This window comes from Limulus polyphemus, unplaced genomic scaffold (genome assembly GCF_000517525.1).
Source record: "Limulus polyphemus unplaced genomic scaffold, Limulus_polyphemus-2.1.2 Scaffold736, whole genome shotgun sequence".
Taxonomy (NCBI): domain Eukaryota; kingdom Metazoa; phylum Arthropoda; class Merostomata; order Xiphosura; family Limulidae; genus Limulus; species Limulus polyphemus.
The window spans coordinates 422,681-444,205 of NW_013666346.1; the positions used below are offsets into that span (position 1 = coordinate 422,681).

A 21,525-nucleotide genomic window follows, 5' to 3' on the forward strand; every position below is an offset into this window, starting at 1 on the left:
ATATATATATATATATATATATATATATAAATGTATGTAGAAGTTTAGCTGCAGTAGGCTGGAAAGAAACATGAATGTACTATTCTAATAAGTTCTAAATTCTGTTTCAATGTATATTGGCTCTCACGGTACTGGGCAACTGAATTCATTGGAGATACTGATCAAATGTGGAAAAAGATAAATTTTGATAGACGTGTTAATTATCGAAAAAAAAAAAATGGTGGCTACAAGTAGAAAACCAGGTTGACTGATAAAGGACATAAGGGATAAAATTAAAGAAATGCCTTATAAGTCTGAGAAGCTTAAAACCAACTGCTGTGATGGGAGATTTAAAGTATCATAGAGTTGGTCTAATAAGAAATTAGGAAATCAAAAAGAATGTGTGAAAAAAATGTTGACTGAAATTTCTAAAAATTAATAGTAAAGATTTATTTAAATGCATTAAGAGTAAACACAATGTTAGAATGGGAGTAGGGCCTTTGAAGGATGACATCAGGAGGCTTGTATTTAATTATTATGGGATACGTAGGTTATTAAAATCTAATTTTTCTTCAGTTTTTACTAGTGAAGATTTAGCAATATTCCTCATCGTGAAGAGTTGGTAAATGGAAACGAGATCAGACAGGGTGATCAAATTAATTCTTAGCTGGTAAGGACAAATTGGGAAGTTTAAAGAATAATAAAGCTCCTGGGCCAGATAATATTTACTCATGGGTTTTGGAGGAGGTTAAAGATTGGATACGTTAGCCAATTTTTCTATTTTTTTGTAAGATTTTAAATAGTAAGCAGGTGCTAGAGGATTGGAAATTGGCTAATGTTGCTCCTCTTTTCAACGTAGGTGATAAAAATTGTCCCAGTAATTATAGGCTTATTAGTCTTACATCAGTTGTGGAAAATAATTTTGAAAGTATGATAAAAGATGCTTTACAAATTAATACAACACATTTTTAAACAAAGTCATTGGGTTTCTTATTTTATGAGCCAGTGGTCTATCATCGAAAGGCAAACAAGTCATTGAGTTTTTTATTTTGGGAGTCAACTAATTTTTGATTCTGTATCCTTTTTTTATCTTTGTGAGTGTTAAATGTTTGTTAATGATTTGTGTTGTCAAAATAATGAAAGTGTTATATGTATATTGGTGCTTTGTGTTATCAGATTAACTCTCTTAGCATGGGCTCAGTCCCTGGGACTTACCTCATAACCATTTTCTGCTTGTTATAGTTTTCATGCTATAACTTTTAAATTAGTAAGCAAATGTTAACGAAATTTGGCAGATTATCAGTAAACATTACAATGCTTTCATATGCAAAATATCAAATTGTTTTATTAAGTCTTAAGGTTTGTTAAGCAATGTTTTTTTCATGCCTTTTTCTTTCTTTTCACATGTTGCCTATCCAACATGCAAAGCAATTTTCATTTTAAGATTAAGAATACTTTTATGCATCAAAACATTTTCAAATTTCATATGAAAAATCTTTATAATGTCCAGATCATTATCAATTGTTTCTTAAGAAAAAAAGCTTTATATTTTATCTGTTATTTTAACTAAAGAATCCCTGTATGGGTTTGGTAGATTTGACTGATCTTATAAGTACCATAAAAAAATTAGGAAATAAATATAAGTTATGCCTCTTTCATTCTAGAATGACAACAAATTATAACATGAAAACATAAATGTTAGACTAAATAACTTAAATCTCATAACATTATACATTTATATATATATTTATTGTTTTTATCATATTGACCTTTCATATGTGCTTTCGTGGTACCATATCAAATATTATAAAACTGATCTTTAGTCTTCACAAAGTGACCTATCTTGACTGTGTTTTAGTAGACTAGTATTTTGTGAAATATTCATACTTCCATTATTATACATTATATATGTATATAGATTATTACTATATAGAAATATCTTCTTAAACTTATTTTTCTTAAAACAGTAAATAAAGAAATAAAGCAAACAATTATCTCTTCTAGTTACGACCTTTGTACTTGGTTGTGCTTAACGTAGGTTGCTAAGCCTTTTAAAATTTTGCATGTGGAGGATATGAAATGAAATAATTTTTTTAGGTTTTACATGTATAGTTGAATAACTAAAAAATCATAAATTACTATATCAATGCCATAGAATTTTACTATAATTTACCAAGCTTCATAACTAAGCTGTAGTTTGGTAAAAAAAAAATGAAATGTCGAGCAAACTAAAGACAATCTACCTCCTTGAAATCTTGGTTCAAAAAAACGAGATGGTGTCCTAACACATGAAATTGGCTGAGAAAGCCACTAGGGGACATTCAGAGCTTTCGATTGGTTATTCACATTTGTAAGTATATATAAGGGACCGTTTCAAAAATGGAAAGAAGTGAGCAAGGCCACTGTGTTTCATTCATTACATGAGTGATATATCACCAAAGAGAAAAGATAAAGAGGTTCTTATATTATATTCTAGCTTGTCAATATTGGGAATTTGATTTTGTAATTCGTACGAAACTATAGACTTAGTATTTTGACATCACAAACATATAATTTGAACCAGTGCTGAATTCAACACACCACGTGACACACAAAAATCGATGTTTAGTTGTCTTTTTTTTAATATTTACTTTTAAATTAAGAAATTAACTAATGTACAACACAAAAATTTAAATTATAATCTACAGTTTGATACCAGACTTATTGACATAAATTCATGAAATAGTAGTTCATTAAAACTTTCAATGTGAGTCAATAAATCCAATGACATGGCCTTTGACCCATGACCCATCTGGAGAGGATTAATGAGTGTTAAATGTTTACTGTTGATTGGTATTATAATAATGCAAGTATCAAATAGCTGCCGTTGATTGGGATCATTATAATAATGCAAATGTGTCATATCTGCTGTTGATTGGATCAGTAGAATAATACATTCATGATGTTATGAAAATACTTAGGTTCAAAAAATCAATTAAAACAAAAATATGAAACCCTATAACCCAAGTACTTCAGAATAATACAAATGTTGCACATTTGTACTGATGAAAATGTCACATACACTATCTATTGTTTTATTGTTGATTAGTTTCATCTGGAGATGAAGTGACAGATGGTGGATCAGAATCAGACTTGGAAGATAATGATGACTTGGATGATGACATAATTTATGGTAAACCTTACAAGTGGAAGATGAGAGAAGCCAACCCCAAGCTTCCTGAAACTGTGACAATTCTAGAGACGACTGAAGGCTGTAAAGTTTACTTAGTAGGAACAGCACACTTCAGTGAGGAAAGTCAGAATGATGTATCTAAGGTATGGTGTGTAACAGGTTTTAATGAATCCTTCTTATATTTTCTCTTAAGTATTCATAATAACAATAATAGTAATAAATTTTGTTTTTTAAATTTTTATATAAACTAAAGGTTTAATAAATGAAAGCTGTAACTTCATTAACTGGGTTGTGTTTACTTCACAGAAAATAAATTAATTTCAGGGTTTAGTAGGAGAAGAAAAGACATATTTTGCTATTGAGCAGAACATTAATGAGGTCAAATATAAACTTCTTACATACAAAATTATTTTTATTTTGACTTTTTAAAATGAAATTCTATACGTATGTGAACAACACAAAAGGACAAAAACCCATTATTTCAGAAAGGCCCGAGGCAAACAAAGTAAAAATATTCCACAACTTTTTGTGTAAGTTATGTAGCTGAGTTTGTTCATTTTGCTGTAGGTAGCTGCAAAGACAAGCTGCTGGATTTGTATGCTGTTGCTTTTCTGTTCACGGTTCTGCATATGACGATAAGGATCTTTCAGTACTTGAGTTAGTGGTATGGCACAGCAAGACATCTGGAATTAATAAACTGCACTCATTTTTCATAAAACCCAATACAAAATCAGAACATGATGTGATCAGAGTGAAAGGTTTATTCACCTCCATCATTGGAGAACATAATCTTCCTTTGGTGGTTTCAGGCCATGCTCTAGAACCAAAACTTTGGCAATAGTTTGAGAAATGGCCAGCAGTGCAACTAAGTGAATTGTGAATAACATTAAAACTAGAGCTTTCAACTTTTCCTCTGATGGCAGTAATGACATTGACAGTATACTGTACCCTATTGTAGTGACATACTTTAATAAAAACAAGGAAAAGGTTGTAAATGCATTACTTTCTAATCCAAATATAATTGGAAAATCAACTAGTGAGAATATTGCAGGACTCCTTTAAAAAAAACTAGCCTCAGAGTCCTTAAAGTGGAAAAATTGTATATCATTAGCTGTTGAGAACACAAATATGGTGATAGGGAGAAAAAAAAAGGAGTTGCAGTTTATCTTCTGTAACTTAACCCTGAAATGGTGCTTAGGGAATGCCCATGTCACCTTCTTCACTTGGCAGCAAAGAAGTTGCAATATCAGTTTAGTGAAATTCTTTTTGACATTTATTACTATTTGGACAAGAGTGCAAATAGGAAACAAGAACTTAGAGAATTCCAGAATCTATGTGATGTGGAGACTCAAACTATTCTGAAGCATGTGCACACACTGGCTATTATTTGCTTACAGAGGTTAACTGAGCAGTGGAGACCTTTGAAGCAATACTTTGCAGGAAAACATGATTAAAACAAAAAATCCATGTGAAGGCAAAGCATGTTTCATGCAGATCAGAGGTATCAGTGGAGAAAGATTGTGATTGTTTAGAAAAATACAAAGAAAACTTCCAAGCAGAGGCAGTCTGTCGGTGTGTTTCCTGGGCAGCGGTCTGGATCTTTTATGGATGGTTTCTCAAAAAAAAGTAGCAGACAAAACTGCAAAGCCAAGTGAGAAGGTACAGGACACACCTGACACAAAATCACCAGGAAACACTTATTTGTGAGAGGAAAGACTTTACAAGTAACTTACATCAAGGAGATGTGTTGTGTATGTATTATTTCTGAACAATTGTATTCAAATCTTTGACAAGTATAATTACAGTGTGAGGACCACCCACTCATCCATTGCTTGCAGAAAATCCTGTTTGCTCTATTCAAGGATTTGTTGAGCAGACTTGTGACACCACATGCAATTTCCATTTGTTGAAATATTTTGGATTTGAATTTCAAAGACAGAAAACTTCAGTTAAAAATTGTAATTGGTAATGAAGTTGAGCATTTCCTTGCAAAGATTGACAAAGGAAGCCAACTGTCTTTCTGTGAAGATGTAAGAAATTACTATGAAATTGTATTGGAATACATGAAAGCCAACTTCCTACCCAGGAACAACTTTGAAACATGCAGAAGTAGCAGACATATTTGTCAGAAAAAGTTCTTTGAAATTGGTAGATCACTTAGTTGGAAAATTCAAGCCATTCATTGCAGTGGATGCACCTTGGGCCAGTACAATAAACTGTCTTCAGCAGCAACTTTTCACTTATCAGACTGATCCATTGACTTGTGTTGATCTCATTGAGCCAGCAAACAAGTGTTGGTATAGTATTGATAAACTGAAAGATGAGCTGGGCAGCTTTAAATATAATAAACTTTCTGTAGTAATGATGTCTATCCTTGTAATACCACACAGAAATGGAGGTTGTGAGAGGGTTTCCTCACTTGTTCACATAAACAGGACAGACTTTCAAAGATCAGTGTCAAACTCTCCTTTAGAATCAGTGCTGATAAGGAAGATGGAGATAGTACAAAAATCATGTTTCTCACAGGAATTTACAGACAATTTCCTAAAGGAAGCCAAAGAGTGCTACGTACAGGGCTCTTAATTAGTACACTGTAATTAGTAAATATTAAATAAAACATGATTAGCAGCGACACCATTTTTGTTTACATTTTTACTCTCTTTCAAAATTTAATGTTGGCAGGTCTGTTAAGATAATTAATAACAATATTTGTTATATCCATTATAACAATATTTGTTATAAAATGTTCTGTGTTGCCCTGCTAGAGTTGGACTGGCATACTAAGACAGCTAATTGTAATATATCTGAGATTCAGAAGTCATTGTGCATTGCTTTGCCAGAACTGGATATAATTCTTTTCATTGATACCAAATTGATGTCAAATACATAGCATCTGAATTTTGCTTTTACTCAAACACTATCTTTGAAAAGCCATATGCTGTACAGATGCCTTCTTAAAGTGTAGCAAGCCTTGATGGTTTGAACATTCGGACATCTTGGAAAATTTTGCAGCTAATTTGCTCCATGTAATTACACAGCTTTTTTAGTGCAGCTTATCAGGATTTTGGTAGCTAGATGATATAAGGAAGTTTCATACATACTGTAAAATGCATGGTGGCCATGAAAATATTACAGTTGGATTATTAAGTATGTGGTTGTATTCCTTGTTACTTTATATTTGGGCCAGAAAATATGCTGCCTTTCACTTTCCAAGGTAACCTTATGTAGAGTTAAATATTTTTTTTTTTCAAAATAAAATCACTGTATCTAATGTGATGCATACTTTAAACATATTTATTCATAATTTGCAAAATATATTTGTAGTACAAAGCTAAGTATATGTAAATCTATAATTCAATGTTTCATTGTCTTGTCATCAAACCTCATTATAAGTATAAAACAAACTTGTTTCATTCAATATTATGCTATATAAAATTGCTTCATCCTAATATTTCTTTGTTGGGTCTTTAAATTTATTTAAAAGTGATAAATATATTTAAGTTTGTTTTATAATATAGGGTTTAGTATGTTATATTAAAATGATTTTGAGTATGCATTTTGTACTTAATGGCATTGGAAAACAAAGGGATATGGATCAACTTGGGGCACCAGGACCATCCATAAACAGTTTTGCAACAAGTCCCCAATCATAGTAAGCAAAGTGTAGCATTTTATAACAGTTGAGAATCCGTGAACACGATCCGTGAACAAAGATCAGTGGCAAAAGCCATCCACATGCCCCAGGCAACAGTATTTAATGAAGAAAGGTATTTGTTTGGAAAAGTGACACAAGTTGTTTCCATGACATATTGGTTCAAGTGTAGCATACCTCAGTTAGAGAATGAAGCATGTATTCATGATGTTCCATCTGAAGACATAATGATAAAATATTTAGATGCAGTGCCTGTGGATTCCTTTGTGATCAGACTATTGAAAATTGTACTGGGAAACCATCATCCTTGTACACCAGATTGATTATGATGAACTCTGTTGCAATGGAAACTGCATTACAGCTGTATTGTCAAGATGTATGGTTGTAAAATAAAACATGACTGGATGTGGGAATGTGGACTGCAACAACTTGATAAGGTTCCAAAATCATTTTAACATAATCCCTGTATTTCAATTTTCAATATTTGGTATCTAAGATGAACAGTTTATGTGTTATTTATTATAAATATGTACACCATTGCTACATAAGCTGTATTGGCTGTATTTCAGACAATTACTGCCACACAGCCAGACATAGTAATGGTTGAATTGTGCAGAAGAAGAGCTAATATTTTGGCATTAGATGAAAAAACAATATTAGAAGAGTCTCGAAACATGAATCTTGAAAAGGTTAGAGATGCCATCAAACAGGTAAATGATACTATTTTATTATAATATTATGTTCATTGTACGTTTAATACTTGGCATACACCATCTATGTAAGTGTTACACGTAGAAGTGTGTGTATCCAGTTTTTGGAAGGATTTCAGGTTTCTAACTTTGAAAGATATTTATCTTCATGGACTAGTACTATCTCCATAGTACACTACCCATTATTAAAATTTACATCATCTTAGCTGTAGAGAACAAAGCATAACATAAGTCTATTTTAGTAAGAAATTGGACTTTATTGTGATTGGGAGTATAATACACTTAGTATAATAGTTGGTATTGAAGTATTATCTCATTGAAAATATTTGGCACCACTTTCAAGTCAATGGGGGAACAGAAAGAAGATGGTGGACAACAATAGCTGTGATGTGAATACCTTTTACAAGTTGGCAAAGCATGATTATAGTTAAACATACTTGTCCTAAGACATTAGTATTAGGCCTATTATATTCTTTAAAACTATGTTCTTTATCTAGTTCCGTAGGAATTTTCAAGAATAAGTAGTGTGTATAAGAATAACATTCATTATATCTAGAGCTCTTCAGGCTGACTGAGATACAACAAACCCAGTAGTGTTCAGAGTAGTATTTATATAAACTGTTTGTTACGGCAACAATTGTTAGGGTGTGAAAGCTTGTTATAACACATTAATAATCTAGGCATATTGTTTTTATAAATACTACATTCTTTTTCTAGTTCGTTGGGGTATTTCAATAATTAGAACAGTGTATGATAATAGTTTTTCACCCACACTATGGTTGGACACATGTAGTTAAAGGAGCTATCAACATTTTCTTTTAGAGGTCAAAGAATATCACTGAGCACAGTAGTGTTTGTATGCAGAGATGGCCTGAAAAAAAAATGGCTGACACTTATTATGTATTGCTTATCATAGTCTCAGATCTTTTATAACTATCTAGGAGACTTTTATAAACACCTAACATAGGTTTTTGATGTTTTCAAAACCTTTTAAGACCTTCAGGTTAGCCAAAAAAAATGTCACTAAAGTAGAAAACCAGCAAGTAGCATATTCTCCTGATTATTCTGATTCTGGCATCATAAGGACTAGGTCACCAATCTTCAAGTTGTGGCAACGATTTACATACCAAAATGTTGCATTTTAATTTGGGGAGGGCACAAGCAGTATAGAATGTAACTAACTTCAACACATGATGTCCATCAAGACAACTCATCATGCCAGGCTAAAACTGCTGCCGTCATAGCAACTGCCATTCATTATAAAATATTCATCGGTATTGTTTAAAGAAAGAAGGGAAACAAACAAAAATATTTTGATGTAGAGAAGGCAATGGCCGAAAAGTAAAGAAACAAGGTAGAGATGAATACATAAAACCACACAATAATCCCTACATAAGTAGCCATTGTAAGACTATAACATTACTCAGTTTAAATGCTTTTATTCGTGCAAATGAAAGGAATTCAACATTCATTTGTAGATAGTTTTTCTAGGAAAAATTTGGCTATGCATGTAGGGATTTTTGCCTACCTTTATTCTGTACTTTTTGGTATTCCCGTTCCTATATCATCCTTATTTTTTAATTTTTTTTTTTTTACTTGTTAAATATTAATTTGCTCTAACTTTTTGATTAAAGAAATCTTACTTTGAGTCATGGGCACATCCAGGTTATTTCCTTTTTTAAGGACCAGGCTTAGCTTCAATACATAAAGTCTTGTACAAGCATTTGATAAACAAATACCATAATCTTTATATTACATATTAAAATTCTTAGTTTTAAAGTTATCGTATAATACAATATAATTTTATTATTGATTTATTTCTTAACATTACTTTCCATTTCCTTGTGGTGTTAAAATTGAAATATATTTTAGATTTTATGTATTACCAACTGAATGTAGACAAGTGTAATTTTTAACAAAGTTAGTTTGTAATACCTATTTACTGTTATGATGATGTGCAAGTCATCTGTTACTGTGGCTTTTAACTTTTAGAGCAGTCAAGTAATCCTGCAGTGTGAAGTCATTTTAGCAAAAAAAAAGTTTCACAAGGTCAGTAGTTTAAAACCAAGTAAAATTTATAACCCTGCTGCTGGATACAAATATATAGAGTGAGTTTTATATCATTTAATGTATAAACTTTAACCAAGTGCAGAACATTTATCAATGAATCTAAAAAGATGGATAGTTGTTATGGGATCAAAGGCATGGGGAGTATGACCAGAAGCTGATTAGTGATCCTGTCAGCTCCAAGACAGATTGGTCTTGATCATCTTCAACTTGCTGAATCCTCTCTCTGCCTCAGCAAAGCTGGCTAGTACAGACAGCGGTAGGTCAAAGAAGCTGTTAACTTAACTCCAGGGATGATAGCAGCCCATGGCTAGCCTTTCTTACTATGCCTGGTGAAATAAAGTAACAAAATATATGTGGAAAATGTATCAGAGAATTGCATTATTATTCCTATTTTTAAATCATTATTTTGTGTTCATTTAAAGTTATACTATGCAGTGCTTTCCCGATAATCAGTTTGAAAATCAGAATTGTGCCAATATTTGTATGTCTGCTTACAATCACAAACCTGTACTTTTCCTTTCGACCCAAACATTATTCACCATAGAATTACATACAGTCAGTTAAACAATTTCTGTCTGTTTCTCATTTATTTGCATAAGATGGTACACTGAACAAAAGAAAGGTTGAAAAACAATGCTCCAAACATTGTGAAGCACACCCATTTCTTTATGGACTGTACATTAGCAAATGATCAAAAACAGCACCCTATGCCCAAAGCTAATACATACTGTGTGCTTGCTGTAAATGTACACGGACTTTTTCCACAAAGTTCTCAGAGTCATACGCGATGTGGCTCACGTTAGTATTAGCTCATTGTTTGGGGAAGTCGTGGAAGAGAGCAATTTGAAATTGGAATGCCTCATACTTTCCAGTTGGGGGGGTTTCTCAGTTTCTTGAATTAGGCATGTCACAGTTGGAGTTGTCACCATAAGTTGAAAGTGGTAAACAAGTATATACAAATATTTACAAAATAACTAACCAATTGGACAGCTACGGAACATTCCATTTCATTATGTGATAGTCCTGTTAATTATGAATATGCATAGTTCCAACAAGTTACCTGAAAGTTAGTTGTGGCTCGACAAATGTGATTGCAGATTGGTTGGATTGCTTCTGAATGAGAAAAAGTAGATATTTTGGGTTTTTTTTAGTAGAAAGCTAATGATTGAAAAACAAGGATCACGAAGGTGGGTAATTGTTGTAACTAACTGCCCCTTGCACCTGTAACTAAAAGGGGAGTGTATACATCTTTATCAACAGTAAAAGCTAATATTTCTTGATTTTAGACAAATGTCTGAAGTGACAGAATGTAAGTGGTGAGATTTGAAACACATTCGAGGAAAGCAAGGAGATGATAAATTTTAAATAATTCAACCAGCGTGATGCAAGTCTTCTTTATCATAATGCATTTAAAGTTGTCATTTCTTTTTCTTTTATTAAGGATGGAAAGTTGATCATTACATACGAAATAAAGATACAGTTTGGAGCATTTTTTAATATGGACAACTTTTAAAAAATCTTTTGGCAACCAATTTGAAGATTCCTCTCATTATGAATGAAACTTTCAAATAATGTTATTTTATTTGACCTTTGGTTGGAATATTTCATCTGTTTTAGAAAGTGATTTAGTTCAAAATGTGTAGAGTGATAGGAAAAGTCTTCGAACTTATGGCTGAAGGGAATGATGAACTTAGGCAAGGAACGTCAAAAACTTGTTTGTCTCTCACAATGGTCACATAATGTTATGTATCGATCATGTACTAGCCACAAGGTCAGTCCCCATTTTTATTTTACGCTAATTCAAATAAAAAACGAAAAAGAGATTGTTAATTTTCTTTCATGGCACATTTATCGATAACTTCATCCATCATCAACTTACTGTACGTAATCGGAATTGGACCGATTGTGTGCTATAATAATCAGCAGTCTGTGATTTCCAATTGTGATATGATTGGTTAAACAGTAATATTATGTTTTTTTATTTTTGGCTAGTGCAATCTGCAAAGTTGGAGTCAAAAGTGTTTGTCCTAACGTGCACAAAGAATGTACATTCAGTAAGGTAGATTCTCTAAACAACTTACAAGTTTGCAATTTTTACTTGCCTGTTTTTGGAAAGTGTTGACAAAAAAAGAACTTGTATGTACATCTTTAAAATGTGTGAACCTTGATGCAGACTTGGTGTCATATATAAAAAGTTGAAAACAGTAGTCATCTTTATAAAAGTTCAAATAATCACTCCATATTTCAAATTTTATATATCAATTCCATTATACTGACACAAAAAGTTTAAATATGATGACATTCTTAATAATGAAAGTGCATTTACTTTGAATACAGAGGCATTTATAGTGATTATGTTTGTGTATTGTACATGAGTAATGTGGGTTCATGACTTTGGGAAGGTCCATTCATGGTTTATCATATGTTCTGCTAAATTAAGAAACACTTAGATCTATTTATATGAATTGATTATGTAATTGATTGTTAGTGACCCAACTTTATTCCTGAATCATGGATAGATCTCACAATAGATATTTGCATATTTATGTATGTGGTGAACCAGACAAATGTTAGGCAGCCAATCAGAACAGGTTACTGCGAATTGGTTTCGTGTGTCTTAGAAGTGTTATTAGCAGAATGTGAAATTACTTCCTAACCAATGGTTCAGAGATCTGAATAAGGCTGACCGTCTATGACACAAGCAGAAGTGACTGCTATCTTTTGATTGTTGCTTAGCTGAATCACAGGAGTAGAGACTAAGATTGAATCAGATATTCACATCTGCAACTGGAGCTATTAGTACATAGTTAGATAAAAACAACAAGCCAACTTGTATGTTAGATAATCAATGAGATCCAATTAGCAACATGTAAAACATATATAGTTAGGTATAAACAACAGGCCAACCTATATGTTAGACGATCAATTAGATCCAATTAGCAACATGTAAAACATATATAGTTAAGATATAAACAACAGGCCAACTTGTATGTTAGATAATCAATGAGATCCAATTAGCAACATGTAAAACATATATAGTTAGATATAAACAACAGGCCAACTTGTATATTAGATAATCAATGAGATACAATTAGCAAAGTGTAAAACATGTATAGCTAGACAAAAACAACAGCAGCATGTAAAACAGCTTGCCTGCGATGTCTAGAACATGTCCAGCGAGGAACGGTATTTATGTTCACAGACGAGCCTCACTTCACTCCATAAAACAGGCTTGTAATCATTTAAAAGAACTTAGAACTAGACCTACCCAATTATTGTACACAAATATGATGCATGTGGTGCTGATAAGACTATGACATGAGCTAACTTTTACACTCTGGAATGCCATACATGATAAGTGTCATGTATTTTGAACCTTTGTGCTGTTCTAATTGGTCCTGACTTCAACCTGATGAGAGATAATGTCCTTCTTTATCATGTTCACCAGATTTCAATCCTTTCAAATTTGTCTGAGATGTTCATGGGAGATCCATGATTTTAGACAGTAAAATATACCAAAAACAATCATCATCAGAAGATACTTGATAACTCAGAATTTCATCAGCACCATGCAGCATTAGTGGAAGGCTACACTTGCTATTCATAATGACCATATTCCATATTAAATTAAAATGGCATAAACATGTGTTAAAAAAATGTGCTAAATATTCATTTATGAGAGTAGGCTGGGTGACCAGTAATTTACATTTCAGATCAAATAACTGATCATCAGATTCCTGATTTGCATGGGTTATTTAAAGGAGTGAATAGTAGTATAACGGTTTTGAGAACTGTTAATATTTAATTCATTTACAATTGTTTAACGTAACTTGTTCTTTAGCAATACAATATACAGGAAAAAAAAACTTGTCAAACAGTGGTGCAACTGATGAGGAGGTTACATTTTATTCTAGATTTTCAGAGGTTTTGGAAGTATTTCTAGTGGCCTGAAATCATCACCATCAGTATAAATTGTGAACTGTTTTTAATGCTTTAATATATACAATAACATAAACAATGATTTATACTGGAAACAGTTTACAAACAAAAGGATAAAAATATGATGTTATACAGATTTTTTCATTGTTTGCAATTTTTCAACAGTTTTGGTGTGGCTGCACTCTTGTACTCAAAAGAGTTGTGTGAAAATATATAACACATTGACCCTTGCTATAATATTAGATAAGGAATTGGCATAGAAATAAAAAAAATTCAAAACTATCAACTATGGGTAATTATAAAACCTTATGGTTAAATTGCTAGATATCTACCTACTCTTGAAGTATTTTCCATGTTTTCTTGCATCTTTGAAAATATTTTTAGAACATTACAATTACCAGACATAATATATTTTATACTATTATATAAAGGAAATAAATTTAGGTTTTATTTTTCAAAAATGAAAGGTTGACAACAAATCAGGTTGTTTTTCCTGTTAGTAGAGCTCTAAAAAATGTTATCTCTTGCTAAAGTGTATGTTAATTTTTAAAAGTTGTTTCAGTTAGCTTTACTCTTTAAAAATCAACAAATTCAATGTTTATGGTCTGTACTGTTTTGTAGGATGGATTTTCATTGATGTAAACTGTATTGTTGTTCTAGAATGGATTAGTGCAAGGTGTGATGTATCTTCTACTCTTAAGTATGTCAGCACACCTGACCAAACAACTAGGGATGGCACCTGGTGGAGAATTCCGCAGAGCATTTGCTGAGGTAAATATTCCTGACTTCATTTCTAAATTAAGTTTGATTGCAACTATCTGTTTATCTACATTACAACATTACATTCCAAAAAAAAAGAAAAAGATATTTCAAGGTATGTAAAAATGTATAATGTAATTATTTTTATAAAAGATGAATAAAATACAGTTTTTTGGGAAAAAATTAAACACTTCAGTAAGCACTTTCTTGTTTCCTTTACAGAAACGTAAATTTGATTAGTATTTAGTATTATGTGAGATTTTAACATTTGGTGCTTTAAAGAAGAGTAGACGTTGATTTTCCAGATCACTCAATTGTAATATCATATGTTGCATTGTAACATATTATATAAAATCTTGCACTAAGCATGATCACATATAAGTACCTCTGGATGAGTGTAAACTGTCAGGCTTGATCACATATAAGTACCTCTGGATGAGTGTAAACTGTCAGGCTTGATCAAATATAAGTATCTCTGGATGAGCGAAAAGCATCAGGCAAGGTCACATATAAGTACCTCTGGATGAGTGTAAACCGTCAGGCATGATCACATATAAGTACCTCTGGATGAGCGTAAACCGTCAGACTTGATCACACATAAGTACCTCTGGATGAGCGTACAGCATGATCACATATAACTGTGCTCAGAGTCTGTTCATTGAACTGACTTCATGTTGGAGTAGTAGTGTTGACTATATTTACAGTGTATTTTCACAAATGTGGCAGGCTTTTAGTCAACAGTACTAGTTTGTTGCACACAACGAATCAGATGTGTTACTAAAGTTTTTGTACTAAAGATATGTCTGTGAAATGCCTAAATTAGTTTGGCTCAGACTTTGACAAATCAAAATGAAAGGTGATGTTCGTATGAAAGTAAAGATACTTTTTTCTATCATACAGTTTGCAAGTTGTATTTACATAGCCTCTTCAACCTCTTAAATGCATGTCTACAGTTTTTATCAGTATTTCTGTGTATTTTATCTGATATTTTCTCTACTCTAACATGAACTGTTGCAAAACCAGCATTGTAAGGTAACATGAAAAGTTAATAACTCTGACATCAAGTGCATAATACTATGTTGGATGGCACTCTGTACAAGGTCAGGGCATGCATATTTTGATCTACACACTTGCTCCGAGTAATAAAACACCCTACATTTTTGATTTTGCAATAGTTTATGTTAGAGTAGAAAAAATTTCAGAAAATGTGTATATAAAATACCTTCACATGTGCATTTATAGTGGCTATGTAACTGCAAGTTGTAGACTGTGTGATGGACAAACATATTTTTAATCTTAACATGCAAGAACCTATTTGGTGAGCACAAAGCAACTTAAAATTAATTATTTTCTACTTTTATCACACTATCCTTTTTCCACAAAAACTACATAATGTAGAAACTAGAATCGACATACTGTAGTTCCCATTACAGATTAGAGCTCAAAAGAATAGTCGTGAATAGTGTATGGCATAAGATAATTAACTTGATTTACCATGCCATGAGGAACATTCTGTAATTAACATCTAAGAAATTTTTGTAAATTTCTGAAGAAACCTGATAAGGAAGACCTAATTTTGGTGAATATTAATGGGTGGGGAACTCAGCTACATCATTCATTTAAAAAGATGTGTTTGAAGTGCTCTACCTGTTCTGTTCAAAATCCCTCATGTAGGATTTGTAAGACAGGAATTTAGAATTACTGGAACTGACACCTCTAATCACCCAGGTCTGTGTTTCCCAACTACCGGTCCATCACAACCACCTTGCTGGTCCATGGGATTTCACAAGAACAAAAACTTTCAGAATGTTCTTATGTAAATCGTAAACATATTTTGTTTTTCTTGCATTTTAATGGTCTGTGACAGTTTAGGAAAACAGCAAACCAGTCCCTGGCATCAGTATAGTTGAAAAACACTGTATTTTTCTGGTCATTGATAGGTCAGTATCAAATATCTAAGTGAAATTTTGTATTTGCACCATCAAGCAGAAAATAGGTAAATCATCTTTGCTTTTATGGAGAAGTAACTTTTAAGCAAATACTAATCAACTTGTTTGTTTAGGGGATGATTAGTAGTAGTGCATTCGTGAGAGTTTTACAATAAAAGTTGATTTGAAGGAGCTCACCATGTTAAGTATCTTGTTACTTGATCTGTAGTAACTTCTATATTAATATTCCATAGTAGAAACAACAATTTATAATGAATATGCATACAATATAAAAAATATTGAATAAAATCTTGCCTAATTATATCAGCATTATCACAACTATACAAAAGGTATAAGAGAACAGGGACATCTTATGCAATACTAATTAGGCTTCAAACTATATAATTAATGGCATCAATTTCTTTAAAAAAATTCAAATATATCCTTGTCAGAGAATTGTTGGTTCTGTAAATCTGATATTCTAAACTGTACATTGTACATTGACATTTTAAAAAACAACACATGGGATAACCACATAAACAAAAGAATGGTAATCAACCAATTCAGTACTTAATATGTAGATGTTGAAAAATGCACAAGAAACATAAAATCGAAAGTCAGTTCTACCCTCCCAAGAAAAGAAAAAAAATGTACTTGTTACACTATAGTTTTTGTTCAAGAATTGAGTCGTAAAATTATCTTGATGTTTTGACACAGCAGAAGAGAGTGAGTCGTAATATTATCTTGAAGTTTTGCCACCTGTGACAAATGTTTGGCATTCTAACTGTAACCCATTTGCAAAACTTCAAAACAAACTGAAGTCTTCACTTCCATTGGGTGGAAAGCAATTAACTTCTATAATGTTTTGTCACAGCAGAAGAGAGTGAGTCGTAACATTATCTTGGTGTTTTGTCACAGTAGAAGAGAGTGAGTCGTAACATTATCTTGTGTTTTGTCACAGTAGAAGAGAGTGAGTCGTAACATTATCTTGGCATTTTGTCACAGTAGAAGAAAATGAGTCGTAAAATTATCTTGGAGTTTTGTCACAGCAGAAGAAAATGAGTCGTAAAATTATCTTGGTGTTTTGTCACAGCAGAAGAAAAACCAAGATAATGTTATGACTTATTTTCTTCTACTGTGACAAAACACCAAGATAATATTATGACTCACTCTCTTCTGCTATGACAAAACACCAAGATAATGTTACGACTCACTCTCTTCTGCTGTGACAAAACACCAAGATGATATTATAACTCGTATTTTGTGCTGTGACTGATATTTAAAGTTTCAACAAAACTTTGTGCTGCACTTCTAATAGAACATTGTTTTTTTAAATCACCAACCATGGCTATCTTTTATAGAAGCTGGTTATTCATCATAAACAAAACTGTTATATTTCTTGGTGAAAGGTGTTTAATGCCTCTGTATGGTCAGTTATCAAGCCATAAAGACTGTCCAGCACAGAACAAATTCTCTAAGCAAAATGATGTAGAGTAGCCTTTCCTTCCTCGTGTAGGTTACATAGCTTCAACTGAGATTTACAAACTTGTGGGTGTGTGTGTGTTCACAAATTATTTCCTTGCCTCAATTATATACAGTAATTTTAAGAAAGGGTACTTATAGAAAAGCTATAACACCATGACGTTCCAATTGTGAAGAATGTGATACTTGTGTTTCATGGGGTATGGATACTGTAAGTCAGTGCACTCTTATTTCCACATAATTGAATAACAATAGATGTTATCATCATTTTGGGTTATGTTGTGCATTTTTAAAGAGATCATTTCAAGTAATAGACACAGCACTCTATACACATGAAAATAGAAAGACAAATCACCACAATCATAACATGGTCATACATTTTTGGTGGATGATTTGAAAGTCTTAAATACGATGAAACACATGTTTTTAAGTGTTGATTCTAAATCTTATGAGTATCATGTGTTTAATCTTATTTCAACCAACCTGTATGATTATTCTGAAAAGTACGACACGAAAACAGTTTGACTGAGTGAAGGTTGTTTGTGCTTGTATATTGTCATAGAGAAATGATTTTTTCATATGATATTTTAATACGTTTGTAATGTCTGCTGTCATATCCTACATTCATAGATATATAATGGTATAAAATATTTTTTGCTTTTATTTCTTGCAGGCTAAAAAAGTTCCAGGATGTTTGATTCACCTGGGTGATCGACCTATACAAATCACACTGCAGAGGGCATTAGCTTCCCTGTCATTGTGGCAAAAGCTACGAGTTGCATGGTATATGCTTACTAGTAAAGATCCAATCAGGTATTATAAACTAAAACTAAGAAATAATTGAAATTGCAGCTCAAGCAAACTTTGAATTAACTCATTAGAAGTATTCACTTTTCTATCGGTAGTAATTTCTCTTACATTTTTTAATGGAATTTTTACCACATTTATTTGATGATTAGATTGCACACCATTCAGTTGGGATTTTGTATTTTATATTTAGTGCATCATGGCATGTAGAATTGTGTAATATATTTAACTTCCCCTTCATTTTCCATTTAAACTTGATCAGACTTTAAGGAATGTTTTATACAAGCTGAGGTACTCATCCTTTGTCCAGGTTATAAATGTGGAGATAGGTGCTATGATAGATAATGCGAAAATCCTAACTTTCACACAGTTTATTTATCACATAACATATCATTACAGTATTCATTATTACCTCAACAAAAGTTTTATATAAGCTTTAATAACTCAATATGTATATACTTAAAACATGGTATACACTGCGATGGTCATGATGACTTTGTATGGAGAGGTAGCGGCCAAAGTAGTTGCAGCCTGGGTGCTTTCTCTTACCCGCTTTCAACACCCAGCTCTTAATGTCATTCCACAGTGTTTCACATGATTAATGAATTGATGGTCATTGGCTGGAGAAGTGTCTTATGGGTCAAAGTAGGAAGTGGGTATAACTCAAGAAACTGATCTTCATATCAGTCTTATGATGGCTGTTGGAGTAGAAACTTCGTCTGAGTTTATGTATTATTGCAATAGAATTTTTTTTCCTTGCACTCCTCCGTAGAGAGTGCTAGTGCACTCTTTCAAATATGCAAGATGTTTTGTCGTACCCCCCCCCCCCCCACACACACACTGTGTGTTTTGTGTTTGTTGTGTTATAGAAAATTTAATATTTGTTTTGATGTAAGGATGTGATGTCTTATATGAATGTAGTTAGTTAACTTGTGTCAAAGATAAAAAATACTCAATAACAACAATAATGGGATGTATAGGGAGTTGTGAACTCCCCCATTAACATACCCCTTGTTCCAAACTATCATCTCACAAAGTTTGTTTGGGATTGGCCCAGCGACCTTGGAGTAGTTTGATAACAGACAGACACACAGATTTTTGTGCTACATATATATATATATATACTAGTTTCAACCAGCAGAAACTACTGATCACAACTAACAAACTACTTGCTACAAGTTGTTTATAACCGAAAGTACTTTGTTTTTTAGTACTCTTATCATGTTGTAAAGTTACTTTATTCTGTAGTCATAGATGTTAGGAACAAAATGTGTGAGTATATGTGGAGGAGCAATGTTGACAGAACTGTACGTCTCATTAGCTAGCATAAACTAGACTGGATTGGGGACAAGTCATTCTTGGAAATTTCTGTGAAAATACAAAGTTCAATGACTAACTTTTATGACCTTCTATTTTCCCCTTTTCTCTTTATCTTAGATATTCAATTCCCTTACCTCCAGCTACAGAATTCATTCTAGAATCTATATCTGTTTATAGTGAGCCAATATTTTGGACCAAAAATGCTGGTCTTCCTGTATGGGAGATGGGAGCCCTGTTCTGATGGTAGTAACATTCATGTTGTACAGATGTGTTCATTCTGAAGTAACATTATTCATGTTACAAAGTGATGTTGTTTCGTAGTAACAACTTGACTTTACTTTCTGTAGCAAGGAAGAAGTGGAAAGATGTAAGCAGAAAGACCTTCTTGAAGAGATGCTGGCAGAAATGTCAGGAGAGTTTCCTGCATTGAGTACCGTTTTTGTCAAGGAAAGAGATACTTATCTAGCGTATTCCCTCCGCCTTGCTGCTACTCCACTTCGAGACTCATCATCTCCTAATGGTGGGAAAAAGTCTTATAATTTCTAATTTTGGATTGGTGTATATTTTATATACTAGTTGAAAACTTAACTTTGTCATTTTTATATGAGATAGACAACTTCTGACCAAATGTGCAAATTTATCTTAGTAACATTAGGAAGTGGTTGTTTGTAGAATACTGTGAATTTTTGAACTTCTGTGATTTGGGCTACTTATTGTCATGCTGAGATGGTCAGAGTATTGTCCTTTCATGATCATTTGTCTTGAGATGTGTGATTTTATGTAATTGTGAGGTTGAAGCATTATGGATGACTTTATATGTTCCATATGTCTAAAAGTTGTTTAAACCTTCTAAATTATGATCAAGTTGATGTGAATGAATGACTTTTATGCAAGAAGTCTCTTTGAATTTCATAGGCCAATATTTCTATAGTTATGAGATTAATGAGTGACTGAGTGAAGTTATAGTTTACTGCTTGAATAGTATTTCCTCTGTAATAAAGTGTGAAAATACATTTCATAATAAGTGTTATAATGAACAAAGTCACAGTTCACTACTCGGATTGAACCCTGTAATGGTGTGAACGTACATTTATTTATTTATTTTTTGTAGGTGTGATACCTTCAACAGTTGTAGGAGTGGTGGGCATTGGACATGTTCCTGGCATCATCCAAAACTGGGGCAATGTGGCTGATGCTGATGTTGCTTGTCTTCTTACGTAAGTGGATTTATTATCTTCAAATTATGTGTTTAATATAATAGTAACTAAGTACTGCAGTAACATAAATGTTCAGTTTGATATTTTTTAGTCATTCCAATGAGTGTATGAGTCAAATGCTGGTAAAGATAAAGTGAGCATAACTATGCAGTCAAACACACAAAGTAGCAGTAAGATAATTCCCTTGTCCTATAGCAGGTTTCAGTAAGTTGTAACTGTGAGTGAATGTAGTTTTTTTGACAGTAACTTTAGAATTTTATTCATATTTTTCACTTTAGCTGATTATTAATATGAATTGAAAAATTTTCTTCAAAAGGTTATTTTGGATCAATTTTATCTCATATACAGGATCTGTAGAGTCAGGTGTAGACAGTTGAAACTCAACAGTGCAGCATAATCCACCTCTAGGATCAGGTGTACACAGTTGAAACTTAATTCAGCATAATCTACATCTAGGATCAGGTGTAGACAGTTGAAACTTAATTTAGCA

The 21,525-nt window shown here is 32.5% G+C and overlaps 1 protein-coding gene across 1 annotated transcript in view; it reads left to right on the forward strand.

The window, feature by feature from the left end:
- Window positions 1-21,525, forward strand: part of LOC106460258 (traB domain-containing protein-like) — a 32,214-nt gene that overhangs the window by 5,132 nt on the left and 5,557 nt on the right. The window contains exons 2-7 of the mRNA XM_022386932.1: window positions 3,068-3,294; window positions 7,373-7,513; window positions 14,183-14,293; window positions 18,365-18,504; window positions 20,166-20,338; window positions 20,930-21,035. Coding sequence (XP_022242640.1) covers window positions 3,068-3,294; window positions 7,373-7,513; window positions 14,183-14,293; window positions 18,365-18,504; window positions 20,166-20,338; window positions 20,930-21,035 — 898 coding nt within the window. The remainder of the gene's footprint in view (window positions 1-3,067; window positions 3,295-7,372; window positions 7,514-14,182; window positions 14,294-18,364; window positions 18,505-20,165; window positions 20,339-20,929; window positions 21,036-21,525) is intronic.